Here is a 16,267-nt window from a genome sequence, read left to right as displayed (position 1 = left end):
ATGAAAGAATTTAGGCTTCTTATGGTATTGGGAATAAAAATCGCTATGTGAGGCAAGAAAACAAAGGTAAATCACATTCAGTATGTAAGCTTTTGTTTGCAATTTCTGAATAAAATACATCGAATGTAATCTTCTTTCACTGATACATATGCAATTAAGTAAAACGTTTATAAATGCTAATTTTTATAAATAATCCAAGTTGTAGCAAAAAAAGGAGATTGTTTAGTGAAAATTTGAATTCAGTATTGTGTCAATATCATTGCCATGTCTACATGTTTTTACAATATGAATAAAACAGTCTGTTAATCTCGTTTGTGTACCAATAAGATGTAGACATTTTTATATTAACATTAACAGCAACATTTTCTTAACTTCATGCTCTCAGTTTTCTTAAGCCATTCTAATACTCTGAATTATTTGGAATACAGCTGGAAAATATAAAATTTTATTTTACATAAATACAAAAAATATTTTGTTTCACATTTATTTAAAAATTTATAATCAATATTTAAACTTACCAGAACCACATACAACAAAGAGGAAGAGAGCTAATAGACAAGGTCCAACTGGAGATCCATCATCTTGTGGTTTCTATAATGTATAAAGTACATTATTAATACATACCATATATAAATTTCATGTAATTATCAAGAACTTAAATTAATAATAAAAAAATATTGATACAATTTTACAACATATATTTACTATTACACAGAGAAATATAAATCATTTAAATAACAGATGTGATAGTTGTTGCATATGGAACAATTATTAATTTATTAAACTGATATTTTCAATAAATAATAATGTTTATTGAAATTTATACTGTTAAAAACTAAAAACGTATTGCAGTAATACTGTCAGAAATGTCATTACATATAAATTAAAATTGTCAATATAATTACAATTTATAACCTCAAAATTTAAACCGACAATTATTTATTTTTATGTAACAAATATATTTTAATCGTTCCGTTATAGTAGTAATGACTTAAATAAATTTTATTGAATAGTAAACAGAATACCATACCGACGACTTCGGAACGTTTCCACGAAGGGTGATGTTTTTTGTGGCTCTTTCATTAGCGATACGCATTCTTTGTTTTGGTGCCATTTCTATTGTTTTTTTTTAGTATAACAAAACTACTTCGATAGTATTTCAAACAGAGTTATTACTTATCTAAACACTACTTCTGTAACTGTATGTCCGCTTCAATATGTAAAGTCTTCGGAGCGATAAACAGGTGTGTACAGTCCGCTGTCTCGCAAACTGCGTCGACGTGTGCGCTTTGACACGTGAATACCTCGCAGTGTACGACGGAGCAGCTTTTAGTGCCACACTGGCACCACTGAAGTCAATTTAATAATTGTATTTTTTTACAAAACCATATAATACTTTCATTCTTCCAATTAAATACATACTATTTTATTACTTTATTATTTAATTTCCAGTCAATTAAGTACCAATAATAAAGTACTCTATATAAAATACCATTCGAGTAACGTAGTACTTTCTCGAAATGTAAATAGTGCTTTCTTATTCGGTGTAAATACATTTCGTTAAACGAAAAAATAAAATCTAACAAAATTTGAAAATTGGGATCATGATTACAACAAGAAATAAAGTAAACTGTATTTATTGTATGTGGAAATTTTATATTTCTTAGAACTGCTACGTCTAACAACAAACCGTATGTCCATTCAAATATTCTCGCTGATATTCGTCGTTCGACAGTATGTCGCATGTAGGATAAACACATTCACCGATGATTCCCAAATTCCAATCCCCTTCGGTTTAATTTTCTTCAGCAGCGATTAAATGTGTAGTTAGATGTTTAGCTGCGCGAAGAGGATCACAATTGAAAATATCGTCTTATCATCGGTTATAGACTCACGATACTTTACATTTTACCAATGCACTCACAATTTACAATAACGAATATCCACATTAAAAAAAATCTTGTGTTTTGTAGTACGCGGCCAATGGTAAAAAAACTTCCTTATTATTCACATTCTTACTTCGTTTTACAACCTAGCTTATCTATAAATTAACTTTACTTAAATCATCGGTAGTCAAGCATTACATGACTAAAATTTCAATTCAGAGTCACACAACTGAGGCACTGTTTCTAACTGAAGTATCGCTTACATCGTGAATAAATTGCATCGAAAATTTATACTGTACAATTTATGCGTATTAATTTGTATTTTTTCTCCACTTGTTTAGTTTCGATTTTTATACGTTTGCAATTGCTATTACTGGCATCCGCTGGTGCTTTGGAATGTCGATATATTCACGAAGAAATTAGATATTTATTTCTGTTAATATATCTTCTGAAGGAAGCATTGAAATCTTCAAAATAATTAAAAAGCTTTCTATAAATGATGAAAACAAGAGGATCAGCAAGTTTCCGTAAAATCCAGCAAAATTGAGCAACATTAAGTAGTCAGTTGTTACGAGTAAAATATTAATTCTAAAATTACATAATTATCGGAACATGTGTATCGCATAATACCGAACTGTGACTCATGAGACGAATAATATATGTGACTGTTTGAATAATTGACGAACAGTTCGTCGTTTCAATGTTCCATACTGTTTGGCGCAGGACCCACCTTCGAAAACTAAATTACAGTGAATAAGTTAAACATTTTGCTTAAAATCAATATAATGTTATATTTTTGTATGAATATGTGATCGAGTATTTGTTAAATATTTTGAGAAAATTTCTTTTTAAATAACCAGACTGTACTTTATAAATATGGTATTAATACAAGGTGGAGAAGTCGTTTTCATAACTTGCACCTACATGTCATAATGAACACAAATAATTTAAAACTATCGAAGGAAGAAGTTCTACTTCATACAGACCAGTAGGCATCACTCTGAATGTTCTTAATTTTAATCCACGATTGTAGACGTTACACTAGAATTGTGCTTTAGTCTATTTTAACTGTGGAATAGATCTTCCGTACAAATGCATTAGTACCAACGTAACCGACTGTTCCACACATTATACCTAAGGCGAGGCTGAACAATGCCATGTAACCAAAGTAAAATGCTGTTTGGAAGAGACCGTACATTCTGAAACATAAAACACGACTCAATTATATTTTTTCAGAAATTTACATTTACCTTAATCAAGCATGATGTGAACTTACTTAGTTTTAAAGAAGAAATAGTAAAAGGAATATATGTAAACGTATCCAGCAGTTGAAGCTGCAGCTAAGAAACTTGTCCACTGCCTGTACAATAATAACATTTAGATGGATTAAAAAATGAACATAATTGGATAATATTCATAACTAATTAATTGAAGTGATAATACTCACCATCGGTAATCTTCAGCGTTCAGCAAAAAGTATGTACATACGATAGTAACACATACGGTCACTATCATTAGAATAACGAATACTAGTAACATAAATCCATACACGTAGTAGATTTTGTATGCCCAAAATGAGGTAAAAATGAAGTACCTGAACAAATGAAACATAATTTTATATACTTTATAGTTTTACCATGTATGTAAATGAAACTTACATTTCAATGAATATTGATCCAAAAGGCAAGATACCACCAAGCATTATGATAACTAGTGGTTCCATAAACCATTTCTTTTCAGGAATAGGTCGCGGTACTGCATTAACCCTACATGGTGCGTCCGGTGTTCCAGCTAAATTGCGGCCTAATATGGTTCCAACTAATGTTAATGGCAATATAACAAATATGCAAATGAACGTCACTGCCACCTAAAAATAAAGTACTTTTGTTATTACCCTGAAGAAAAGTATACTGGTATAAATGAAGATGTACTGTATAATTGGTATTTACCATGGAACCAAATGGTATAGCACGGCTAGCATGATAATACATTGCAATGAAGTTAATGAAAAATGCAGTGCCACAGACGATAAGAGGTAACATGAAGGCACTGAGGATCATTTGCTTGATCCAAATACGACCTCCCATACGTGCGTACAAACCACCTCCAGCGTAACCATTTATAGGTGACGTGAAAGCGTATACAAAAATTGCTGTGGATAACATTGATCCTCTTTCCGTATAAAGCTCTCCAAGGATAGCAAAAATAATAACATTAAGTACTACCACAGTGACCTGAAATAAGTATATGTATTTATTAATATTAATTTTGTAAATGTATAATTATTAAAATAATTACCTGATAACCTGCTCCTATAAGAGCTGAGAAAAGCATTGCATGACTAGCTGGTCTAAATACATCTCCATGAACTTGTTTCCATCCATATTCATCACCTAGATCTCGTTCCATATCATCCATTTCTTCATCTCTACTATATCTAGCATAGTCTTTCCTCAATGTACGCATTAAAATCATTGAAACAAGTCCAACAAGGAAAATGACCATCATAAAACTGTTAAAGATACTGAACCAATGAATCTAAAAGAAAGAAAGAATAACAATCCTTATTACATATAGTGTTATAGTAGAGTAGAGTAGAGTAGAATATATAGTGTTTCATTTGGATCTATGAAATAATTACACTTACCCTATGTTGGAAGAAATTGGGATCCAGATATTTATCAAACCTATCTTCAAATTTAACATTACTCTTCTTCCAATTGACTTCATAACTGAAAGAGATAGCTGCACCCTGCACTAATTTTACTTTATTTTCACTGGTCAAATTTACATCAACTATCTGTTTTCCATTGTATCCTATATCAAACTTCTTGTGTGTCCAAATATAATAAGATACAACTCCATTATTTTCTTCTGGCTCTCCCACAACACCTAATTATTGTATAACAATCAATTATTATAATAGAAGAAACATTAAAATATTGCAATAAGAAAATAATAGCTATACCCCATATTGGTAGATCATCCATATACATCTTATACCAATATTGATTCTTTACTGCATATACAAAAGCTTTCTCACTTTCTTCTGTTAACTTTATCTGACAATACTCCACCTTTGTAACATCAGCTATAAAGAAACCAAGCATATAGCATTGTGATCTACATAAATACCTAATAATATTCATTATCAATTAATAAAACTATAAAATACCTTTGAATTCAATTTCCAGGCCACTAAATTTGAGTTCGATGCCTTGTAATGCTTCAGAAAAGGTTTCATGGTAATGATTAATGACATCTTTTGTGCCCATACAAAAAGGTAATGAGTAATAAGAATAAGTTTCTTGTCGATTGTGATATGGTCCAACTGTACTCATCCACAGTACAACTTCATCATTATCTTCATACTAATGAAAGAAAACAATGGTTAGTAGATTCCTGATATAAATAATTATGCACATAATAAAATATAACTAACAAGTGTAACACATCATAGCAAAATCAAATTTTAACAAACAATTAAAGGTTACCTATCAAAAAATACATAACTGCACAATAATGTTTTAAACTGAAAAACAAGTAAGAGTGGTCTGTTTAAAGAAAACAGTGTAAATAAGAATTTACAAATCCATGATTACACATTGACTCTGCAAGAAGATAACGAAGAAACGAATTGCAACAAGAGAAAATAAATCATATGCGTTATAAATTCTGCAGAAATACATGTATGATGGACTTAAAACTTTGACATTTCAGAAATATGTCAATTCTGAATACTTACGACGTGATTGTGCTCGTCGGGACGGGCAAAGGGGAGTAGGCTAAGCGCCAGAAAGTGGAATAACAATCGAGCCCGACACATGTTCATCGTGACGGGAAGGCGCACTAGGCGCCTTATGCTAACACAGACAAAAATTCAAAGATATCTGACAATAAAAACACTCCATAGATTCACAGAACAGGAGCTACGTAGCAGAAACACCGGACGGACAGGCACCAGTGGACACGTATTAAAATACGATGATGACACTCACAGCGGCCGCTAATACGCGCTGGCTGTTAAGAATGTTCGTCCATTATCACAGTAGATGGCGCCTTTATTACCACATTCTTAAGGTCTTATTGAAATTAGCGACTGTTCACCACTGTAAAGGCTATTCTAATGAACCATATGGTTCAAAGATTTATGGAAAATACTTGGTAAGATTGAATTACGTATGGAAATGATTATACTCATTTAGGAAAATAGCAGCTGTGATACAACAAATAGTATAAACAAAAAAAAAGATATATATTTATTTTTTTATAAATTTTTTGTTATAATTACATTTAATAAAAATTTGGACATTGTTATTATTATTCTTCTGGCCAAGGCTTTCCTATACCTTGAGATGCACCCATTCTTGATGGATCTTGACTTGGGTAATGTATTGGAGTTGTTCCTGGAGGGAATATTGGTGTTGCAGTGGCTGCTGCCATTTGAGGTGGGAACATAAATTGAGGAGCAACTGGGGGAGGTGGGATCATCATTGGTGGCATCATACCAGGTGTAGTTTGTAAATTGAAAAAATTGTTTCCCATACTTTCTGGGGGTGGTGGTAGAGCACCAGGCAAACCTGGTACAGGCTCTAAAATTTCTCTAGTTGCTTCTGCTGCAGATACAGTTTGTCTTCCTTGCGAACGGCCCCATTTAATCGTTAATCTTCGACCTCCTAATATTAGTTTATTAAACGTTCTTTCTGCACCTGCTTCGGCAGCGCTTCTCTGTGTGTACTGAATAAAGGCACACTGTTGTCGAGGAACCATGGTCACTGAACGTATTTCTCCATATTGATAGAAATGATCACGCAATTGTTTTTCTGTTAAAACATCTCCTAAGTTACCAACATATAGAGTTGTAATAGATTTATCCTCTGGTGGATCTAATTTCGGCATAGCTGCAGCTCTGCGCATTAGTTTGTCAGCAACAGGATCATTTACTCCATAATAACGGTCTTTAATATTTTGGTCAGCTAGAGGATCATCAGGATCAGTAGGTTTCTCATGACGGTATGGACATTCTTCTCCTCTTTTACACTCTCCTTTAACCCAAAAGGAGCAAATGTGTGGTCTGTTTCTTTTATAATAGGGACTTGTTCGTGCCAGTTTCATTAGCAGATCACTTGCTGCTGCAGATTTACCAACAGCACCTGCTGGTGATGTAGGATCTATTTTACCAATTTCACTGTCTATATTTTGTACATAATATTCTTTGTTCACATCTGATCTAGGCAAATCATCTTTGATTTTAAGTGCTGCATCACGCACTTGAATTGGTAGACCATACTCTAAATCAAGTAAACATGTTTGACACACATTTTTTAAGCGACTACAAGTTTGACAAACTTCTGTCTTTTTGAAACGCATCCTTGCACCAGGACACCACCTGAATACTGTAAATGGACGCAAGCATATTTTACATTCTTTTCCATACCTTTCCTTTGTCTGTAAATACAAACATTGTTTAAAAATTAATTAACAGAAAATTTTTTCTAACAAAAATCAGTAGAGTATATTTTCGTAAAATTAACTTACCATTCGAATATATGGATTGTCACCTAAACAAGTCTGACATAATATTGGAAATTCCTAAAAGAAAATATAAATAAATACTCGATTTTATTGAATTGTTATATTTATTAAATACTTATAAATTCGATTTTACTTACAGCATCTTCCCAATTTTGTCTATTATACGTATTTGTTGTTTTGGAAGTAGCCATTTTAATTTATTTTATGTTACACCTCACATTCGCAATGAAATTCACAATAAAACGATGCGTCTACGTCAATGGAAGTCGCAATTAGTCAATCATTATTCAACAACATGAACGGACATTGATGTTTATTATTCAATGGCGACGGACGGCAAACATAGAACATTTTATGCTCGCTTACCTCATTGAATACGACCGTGTTTGTTTCAGCCAATAAGATTACTTTAGTTCTCATGAAAACTTTACTACATTACACATAAAAGATACGTAGAAATCATCTTCCATATTTTCTAATAATCATGTTGAAAATGTTAAACGAATTGCACCATAACATTTTTTGTACAATCAAAATTTAAATGACATTCCTCTAACTCTGTCCACAGGAATATCTAAACTAACATTGTAAATGGAGCTTTTTAAGGTATAATTATAATACGTTTAGGAACACAAGGATAAATTGGATGGAAGGTAACAGCAAACCGAACTGTCAGGGGAGGGAGATGCTTCCATCGGGAAAGAACGGTTAGAGGGAGTCGCGACGCAGAAGGCCGCGGGAGAAGCAGTACGTGCTCGTTGCAAAATGGCCACGTCCGACTCCAAAGCGCCTCTGCGAACCGTAAAAAGGGTCCAATTCGGCATTCTCTCTCCCGATGAGATAGTAAGTTCGTTAATTGTAAATGAGTGATCTTGTGGAATATGTTTTTTCTTCAGCGTACGATACTATTTCGTCATGAGTCGACATTTTATGAAACCTTATCGCGTGAAGCATTCGATGTTACTCTTAAACAGTCGCGTGTGTTGGTTTTCCCCGATACTTGATTGATTTGTCAATATTTATGCGGGAATACGTTTCAGAACTATAAAATATATGCAATGAAAATTATTTAATGTATAATTGTGATCGTTTAGTGCAAACTTCGTTTATAGTACAATGCTGGCTTTTTTTTATTGGTGAATTATGATTATTTTTATTATAAGAGTTTGAGGAGTTTCAAAATCCTCCTTTTAATATTAGTGTACATAGTTTACTATTAGTGAGAAATAAAAATAATCACGTTTGGCATAAGTTACATATTTTGTAAAATTAACATAGTTTTGGCAATAAAAGAAAATATTGGAATATGGTGGTGAACATGTAATTGTTGCATTTCATTATTACTTTTGATGCCCTGCTGTTCCTTTTATAATTATACACCCATGCATAAACATGTGATGCATACTTGTTTTACGCACATTAAAACTGAAAATTTTTCCCATATTAAAAGATTTTTAATACATATATCTCATATACATTTCTATTATTTTCCTCAAATAATTATTTAGTATGATTTGTTAAAATTTTATTGTTTTAGTTTATTGCATATAATAAATTCATAAATTATGTATAATTCTGTATAATATTTTGTACAGCGTCGGATGTCAGTCACAGATGGCGGCATTCGCTTTCCAGAAACTATGGAAGGTGGTCGTCCAAAGCTTGGTGGACTTATGGACCCAAGACAAGGTGTCATTGATAGAAATTCTAGATGTCAGACATGTGCTGGTAATATGACAGAATGTCCAGGGCACTTTGGTCACATAGATTTGGCAAAACCAGTTTTTCATGTTGGTTTTATAACAAAAACAATAAAAATCTTGAGATGTGTGTGTTTTTATTGTTCAAAGCTTCTTGTCAGTCCAGTAAGTAGAGAGTATCAACTATCAAAATCTTTTTTTACATTTTTGTTGTTCTCTTAATCTTGAATTATCTTCTTAACCACAGCACAATCCAAAAATCAAAGAAATTGTAATGAAAACTAAAGGTCAACCACGTAAACGTCTCACATTTGTTTATGATTTATGTAAAAGTAAAAATATTTGTGAGGGTGGTGATGAGATGGATATTAATAAAGAGAATCAAGAGCAACAACCTACAGAAAGAAAACCTGGACATGGTGGATGTGGTAGATATCAGCCCAATCTTCGAAGGTCTGGTTTAGATGTTACTGCAGAATGGAAACATGTGAATGAAGATTCACAGGAGAAGAAAATGGCACTCACAGCAGAAAGGGCATGGGAAATTTTAAAGCATATTACAGATGAAGAGTCATTTATTCTTGGTATGGACCCAAAGTTTGCCAGACCAGATTGGATGGTAGTAACAGTCTTACCTGTTCCACCCTTATCAGTTAGGCCAGCTGTTATTATGTATGGTTCTGCCAAAAATCAAGATGATTTAACACACAAACTTGCTGACATTATAAAAGCGAATAATGAATTAATAAAGAATGAACAAGCTGGAGCAGCGGCGCACGTGATATCAGAAAATATAAAAATGTTGCAATTTCATGTGGCAACTCTGGTCGATAACGATATGCCTGGCATGCCAAGAGCGATGCAGAAATCAGGCAAACCTCTAAAAGCTATAAAAGCTAGACTGAAAGGGAAAGAAGGCAGAATAAGAGGAAATTTAATGGGAAAACGTGTTGACTTCTCTGCTCGTACTGTAATTACGCCCGATCCCAACCTGCGAATCGATCAAGTCGGTGTGCCTCGAAGTATCGCTCAAAATTTAACATTCCCTGAAATTGTAACGCCTTTCAATATTGATAAAATGCAAGAGCTAGTCAGACGTGGAAATTCACAATATCCAGGCGCTAAGTATATCGTCAGAGACAATGGAGAGAGAATTGATTTAAGATTTCATCCAAAACCGTCCGATCTGCATCTACAATGTGGTTATAGAGTGGAGCGTCACATTCGAGATGGTGACCTAGTAATTTTTAATCGTCAACCGACTTTGCACAAAATGAGTATGATGGGTCACAGAGTGAAAGTTTTACCATGGAGTACATTCCGTATGAATCTTAGCTGTACCTCACCGTATAATGCCGATTTTGACGGCGATGAAATGAATTTGCACGTACCACAGTCGATGGAGACTCGTGCCGAAGTAGAAAATATTCACGTAACACCACGTCAAATTATCACACCACAGGCCAACAAACCAGTTATGGGTATTGTACAGGACACACTTACTGCTGTAAGAAAGATGACCAAGAGAGACGTTTTCATTGAAAAAGAGCAGATGATGAACATCCTTATGTTTTTGCCCAGTTGGGATGGTAAAATGCCTCAACCATGTATATTGAAACCAAAGCCTCTATGGACTGGTAAACAGATTTTCTCTCTAATTATACCAGGCAATGTGAACATGATCAGAACTCACAGTACACATCCTGATGAAGAGGATGATGGTCCATATAAATGGATTTCTCCTGGTGACACCAAAGTAATGGTAGAACATGGTGAACTTGTCATGGGTATCCTTTGTAAAAAGACTTTGGGTACGTCTGCTGGGTCTTTGCTTCATATTTGTATGTTAGAGTTGGGACACGAGGTTTGTGGACGATTTTACGGAAACATTCAAACTGTGATCAACAATTGGTTACTGCTTGAGGGTCACTCGATTGGTATTGGAGATACCATTGCTGATCCCCAGACCTACCTAGAGATTCAGAAAGCCATCAAGAAGGCCAAAGAGGACGTGATAGAGGTTATTCAAAAAGCACACAACATGGAGTTGGAACCCACACCTGGTAACACATTGAGGCAGACTTTCGAGAATCAAGTAAACAGAATTTTGAACGACGCTCGTGACAAGACTGGTGGCTCTGCCAAGAAATCTTTGACTGAGTACAATAATTTAAAGGCTATGGTAGTATCAGGTTCGAAGGGGTCCAACATTAATATCTCTCAAGTTATTGCTTGTGTCGGTCAACAAAACGTAGAAGGTAAACGAATTCCATTCGGTTTTCGCAAGAGAACGTTGCCACATTTCATTAAAGACGATTACGGTCCTGAGTCCAGAGGATTCGTCGAGAACTCGTATCTTGCCGGTTTGACTCCGTCTGAATTTTATTTTCACGCTATGGGAGGTCGTGAGGGTCTTATCGATACTGCTGTAAAGACTGCAGAAACTGGATACATTCAGCGTCGTCTGATAAAGGCTATGGAGTCTGTAATGGTACATTATGACGGAACGGTCAGAAACTCGGTGGGACAACTTATTCAGTTGCGTTACGGTGAGGACGGTTTATGCGGTGAAACAGTCGAGTTCCAGAATCTACCTACTATTAAATTGAGTAATAAATCATTTGAGAAGAAGTTCAAATTCGATCCAACCAACGAACGATATCTTCGTCGCATTTTCAATGAAGATATCGTTCGGGAAATGATGGGATCTGGTGAAGTAATATCTGAACTGGAAAGAGAATGGGAACAATTGAACAAGGACCGTGCTGTTCTAAGAGAGATCTTCCCCAGTGGAGAATCGAAAGTTGTATTACCTTGCAATCTGCAAAGAATGATTTGGAATGTGCAGAAAATATTCCATATAAATAAGAGAGCACCTACAGATCTTAGCCCTATGAGAGTTATACAGGGAGTGAAAGATCTTTTGGATAAATGTATCATTGTGGCTGGTGATGATAGACTTAGCAAACAGGCTAATGAAAATGCCACATTATTGTTCCAATGCTTAGTGAGATCTACTTTATGTACGAAATGCGTTTCTGAAGAATTCAGATTGTCCAGTGAAGCTTTTGAATGGCTTATTGGAGAAATTGAAACTAGGTTCCAACAAGCACAGGTTTATAGAAATTCAAATTTAAATAAAAAAATTCGAATCTAAAACTATTCCACGCATTTTCTTCATAACTTATTTTCATTTAGGTATCTCCTGGTGAAATGGTAGGCGCTTTGGCTGCGCAGTCACTCGGTGAACCTGCAACCCAGATGACACTGAACACTTTCCACTTTGCTGGTGTATCATCGAAGAACGTAACCCTTGGTGTACCCAGATTAAAGGAAATTATAAATATCAGTAAAAAACCAAAGGCTCCGTCGTTGACGGTATTCTTGACTGGAGCTGCTGCGAGAGATGCTGAGAAAGCGAAGAATGTACTTTGTGAGAAAAGTCACAGCAAACACAGCGATCTACTATGATCCAGATCCACAAAATACTGTAATCGCAGAGGATCAAGAATTCGTTAACGTCTATTATGAAATGCCTGACTTTGATCCAACTAAAATATCACCCTGGTTACTTCGTATAGAGTTGGATCGTAAGAGGATGACTGACAAGAAGTTAACTATGGAACAAATCGCAGAAAAAATTAATGCTGGTTTCGGTGACGATTTAAACTGCATTTTCAATGACGATAACGCGGAGAAATTGGTTCTGCGAATTAGGATAATGAACAGTGACGATAACAAGTTCCAAGACAGCGAGGAAGAGACTGTAGACAAAATGGAGGACGATATGTTCCTTCGATGTATCGAAGCAAATATGCTCAGTGACATGACATTACAGGTACGTTTTCATTAATTCTATTAAGTTATATAAAACGTACATGAGTATCATTTGCATTATTTTTTCCAGGGTATTGAAGCTATAGGAAAAGTGTACATGCATTTACCTCAAACAGATGCCAAGAAACGTATAGTTATCACAGAGACTGGCGAGTTCAAAGCAATAGCAGAGTGGTTATTGGAAACGGACGGTACAAGTTTGATGAAAGTGTTGAGCGAAAGGGATGTAGATCCTGTTAGGACATTCAGTAACGACATTTGCGAGATATTCCAAGTATTGGGTATAGAGGCTGTGAGAAAGTCGGTCGAGAAAGAAATGAACGCCGTATTGCAATTCTATGGTCTTTACGTAAACTATCGTCATCTTGCTTTGCTTTGCGACGTAATGACTGCCAAAGGACATTTGATGGCTATTACACGTCACGGAATTAACAGACAGGACACTGGTGCTCTTATGAGGTTGATTATTACAGAAGATGCAATAAATCTGGATTATTAAAGTATTTTATGTCTTATAATTTTGCATTTTATTGTAGATGTTCCTTCGAAGAAACAGTAGACGTTTTGTTGGACGCAGCGTCTCACGCTGAAGTAGATCCGATGAGAGGAGTATCTGAGAACATTATCATGGGTCAACTTCCACGTATAGGAACAGGTATTTAACAATTGAGTACAGTAAATGGGTTGTAAATTATCATCTGTCCAACTACACGTGTATTTGATTTCATTTCTTCAGGATGTTTCGATTTGCTTTTGGATGCCGAGAAATGTAAAGCTGGTATTGAAATACCAATGGCAGTGGGTGCTGGAGTAATGGGAACTGCCGGAATGTTCTTTGGTAGTGTCGCCACACCGAGCATGAGCCCTCAAATGACACCTTGGATGGGTGCTACACCTGGCTATGGCGCCTCGAGCATGTCACCTGGTACGAACATTTTTTATCATTTTAAGTATCGAGAATATTTCACTTTATCAAGGCGATTTCTAAACAAACAAATTTTAATTTTTATTAACAGCATTAGGCAGTGGTATGACACCCGGAGGAGCATGCTTCTCACCATCAGGAGCATCAGATGCCTCAGGACTTTCTCCAGCATACTCTGCATACTCACCACAACCTGGAAGTCCTGGAAGTCCAGGACCCAGTATGAGTCCATACCCCATGTCTCCAGCAGGTGGTGCTTCGCCAAGCTACTCGCCTACGTCTCCTGCTTATCTACCAACGTCACCAAGTATAACACCGTCAAGCCCCAACTATTCGCCTACAAGTCCTACTTATTCACCAACCAGCCCAAACTATTCACCAACGAGTCCAAGTTATTCACCAACGAGTCCAAATTACTCACCAACGTCACCAAGCTATTCACCAACGAGTCCAAGCTACTCACCAACGTCACCAAGTTACTCGCCAACGAGTCCAAGCTACTCACCAACCAGTCCAAGCTATTCACCAACGAGCCCAAGTTACTCACCAACGAGTCCAAGCTACTCACCAACGAGTCCAAGTTATTCTCCGACCAGTCCAAGTTACTCGCCAACCAGTCCAAGTTATTCTCCAACGTCTCCGAGCTATTCAACATCGCCAAGCTACTCACCAACGAGTCCAAGTTACTCTCCAACGAGTCCAAGCTACTCGCCAAGTTCACCAAATTACACACCAGCTTCACCGTCGTATTCTCCAACGAGTCCAAGCTACTCGCCAAGTTCTCCACAATATTCGCCAGCTAGTCCAAGCTACTCACCAAGTAGTCCAAAATATTCACCAACGAGTCCATCGTACTCGCCTACATCGCCGTCGTTCGCTGGAACCTCGCCACAATACACTCCAGCGAGTCCAACGTACTCTCCAACAAGTCCAACCTACTCACCAACGAGTCCATCGTACTCGCCCAGTTCACCCCAACACACAGCGTCAGGTAGCACAAGATACTCACCCAGTAGTCCAAATTATTCACCTACTAGTCCAACGTACTCGCCAACGAGTCCACAATATTCGCCGTCGAGTACGAAGTACTCTCCAACCAGTCCAACATACACACCGACCAGTCCAAGCTACTCGCCAACGAGCCCAACGTACTCTCCGCCAGTGCCTGGTTACTCGCCGACAAGTCCCACGTATTCCCCGGCCTCACCAGCCTACGAAACAGACGACTAAGAAGTATTACGCGTATCTGTACGGATATTTGTTATTAAACGCATACTATGGACTAGGTATAAGTACGATAAGTTATAATTACCGCTACTATACTTTCAGCCCTCGATTTTCTAACCTCGTAAATATATACTTAGTGTATAAATTAATGCACGATTTTTATAATTCTCGCGTGATCACCTGCTAATGGTAATAGGTCTAAAGATATTTTCGTTTCCTTTTGTATATCGAAAAAGAGAGTATTGAATTGATGAGGTATGAAAAATATGTGAAATGGCGACGAAGAAAACGTTAACGTTCGATCATAATATCCACAGGATGTCAATATGCGAATATTCAAGATTCTCGAGCAGATACGGATCGTTTCCTCGATGAAAGTTCTAATCAACGAATTTGTTTTGAACAAAAAACTGATCGATATTGATCAAGAAATATTTTTTCTATCGTACACCGGCTCATATACTGTATCGAGACTCGTGTTATTTATAATTGAATTTTATATCCAACATAGATCCCAGACGTTCATATTTCATTCGATAAGGCGAGGCACATGGCTGTATATAAATCCGAAGGAGGAAACGCATTGTGGGTCTTCCTTCGTTGCTCTAGCCGCGTGTCTCGGTAAGCCATTTGCGTTCGATAGAGTATCGTGTTACGTTCCGTGCGGTATTCATCACCGCAAAACAGAAAACCGGTTCGCGGTGCGTGCATCGATGCCGAACAGTGTGAATTATTCCCCGTCATGAATCGCGAGAGACTGCCGTTGCTTTTCAAAGACGTCAACTCAGATCTGTCGCTTCTCTTCGCCACATTGTGCGTTATCGACATATTTGGCGTTTTTCCTATTATCGCGTTACCGCGCTCTATTGTGCAATGCGGTAAGTTTCATTCTTTCTTCTTTTAGCTGGTGTTTTTGTTTATTTTCTTCCCTTTTTCTTTTTCTTTCTTTTGGGTTTCACTATATGTAAGCAAGAAATAATGATGCGAGGATTGTAAATGTGTTCCATAATGGGCATGTGATTTCTTTTATTTTTCATTTTTTTTTACAAGTGATGTTGACGCTTGTGTGAATAGTTTATTTTTTATTAAGAAGTTAGTCTTTGTTCTTTGTGACACGCACCCATACACGTTAAGAAGGTCGATGGATTACGACTATA

At 36.2% G+C, this 16,267-nt stretch overlaps 5 protein-coding genes across 5 annotated transcripts in view; 2 read left to right on the top strand and 3 right to left on the bottom strand.

The window, feature by feature from the left end:
* Positions 1–277: 277 nt before the first annotated feature.
* LOC108576446 (stress-associated endoplasmic reticulum protein 2) lies at positions 278–1,293 on the bottom strand. The gene is made up of 3 exons (XM_017939451.1): positions 1,031–1,293; positions 519–591; positions 278–428 (listed from the first exon to the last, which is right to left on the bottom strand). The coding sequence occupies exons 1-3, from the start codon at positions 1,112–1,114 to the stop codon at positions 391–393; spliced, it is 195 nt and encodes a 64-aa protein (XP_017794940.1). The 5' UTR covers positions 1,115–1,293; the 3' UTR covers positions 278–390.
* A 1,578-nt stretch (positions 1,294–2,871) lies between these two features.
* On the bottom strand, positions 2,872–5,835 carry LOC108576444 (transmembrane 9 superfamily member 3). The gene is made up of 10 exons (XM_017939449.1): positions 5,632–5,835; positions 5,062–5,257; positions 4,855–4,977; positions 4,534–4,778; positions 4,185–4,424; positions 3,836–4,120; positions 3,545–3,753; positions 3,334–3,480; positions 3,163–3,246; positions 2,872–3,085 (listed from the first exon to the last, which is right to left on the bottom strand). The coding sequence occupies exons 1-10, from the start codon at positions 5,716–5,718 to the stop codon at positions 2,941–2,943; spliced, it is 1,761 nt and encodes a 586-aa protein (XP_017794938.1). The 5' UTR covers positions 5,719–5,835; the 3' UTR covers positions 2,872–2,940.
* A 371-nt stretch (positions 5,836–6,206) lies between these two features.
* LOC108576456 (pre-mRNA-splicing factor RBM22) lies at positions 6,207–7,612 on the bottom strand. The gene is made up of 3 exons (XM_017939463.1): positions 7,559–7,612; positions 7,425–7,478; positions 6,207–7,334 (listed from the first exon to the last, which is right to left on the bottom strand). Exons 1-3 carry the CDS (start codon positions 7,610–7,612, stop codon positions 6,207–6,209), a joined length of 1,236 nt encoding a protein of 411 aa, XP_017794952.1.
* A 574-nt stretch (positions 7,613–8,186) lies between these two features.
* On the top strand, positions 8,187–15,312 carry LOC108576496 (DNA-directed RNA polymerase II subunit RPB1-like). The gene is given in 9 exon segments (XM_017939506.1): positions 8,187–8,264; positions 9,017–9,286; positions 9,369–12,236; positions 12,320–12,555; positions 12,557–12,959; positions 13,029–13,417; positions 13,495–13,613; positions 13,695–13,908; positions 13,985–15,312. Coding segments are annotated over 9 exon segments (5,706 nt in total). The 3' UTR covers positions 15,114–15,312.
* A 450-nt stretch (positions 15,313–15,762) lies between these two features.
* The window catches only part of LOC108576497 (proton-coupled amino acid transporter 4), a 2,894-nt gene continuing 2,389 nt past the window's right edge, over positions 15,763–16,267 (top strand). The window contains exon 1 of the mRNA XM_017939507.1: positions 15,763–15,988. Coding sequence (XP_017794996.1) covers positions 15,853–15,988 — 136 coding nt within the window. The 5' untranslated portion in view covers positions 15,763–15,852. The remainder of the gene's footprint in view (positions 15,989–16,267) is intronic.

The sequence above is a fragment of the Habropoda laboriosa genome, unplaced genomic scaffold, assembly GCF_001263275.1.
Source record: "Habropoda laboriosa isolate 0110345459 unplaced genomic scaffold, ASM126327v1 scaffold291, whole genome shotgun sequence".
Taxonomy (NCBI): Eukaryota; Metazoa; Arthropoda; class Insecta; order Hymenoptera; family Apidae; genus Habropoda; species Habropoda laboriosa.
Note: the sequence above shows the minus strand (reverse complement) of the source record. Positions and strands in the feature narration are given on the sequence as shown.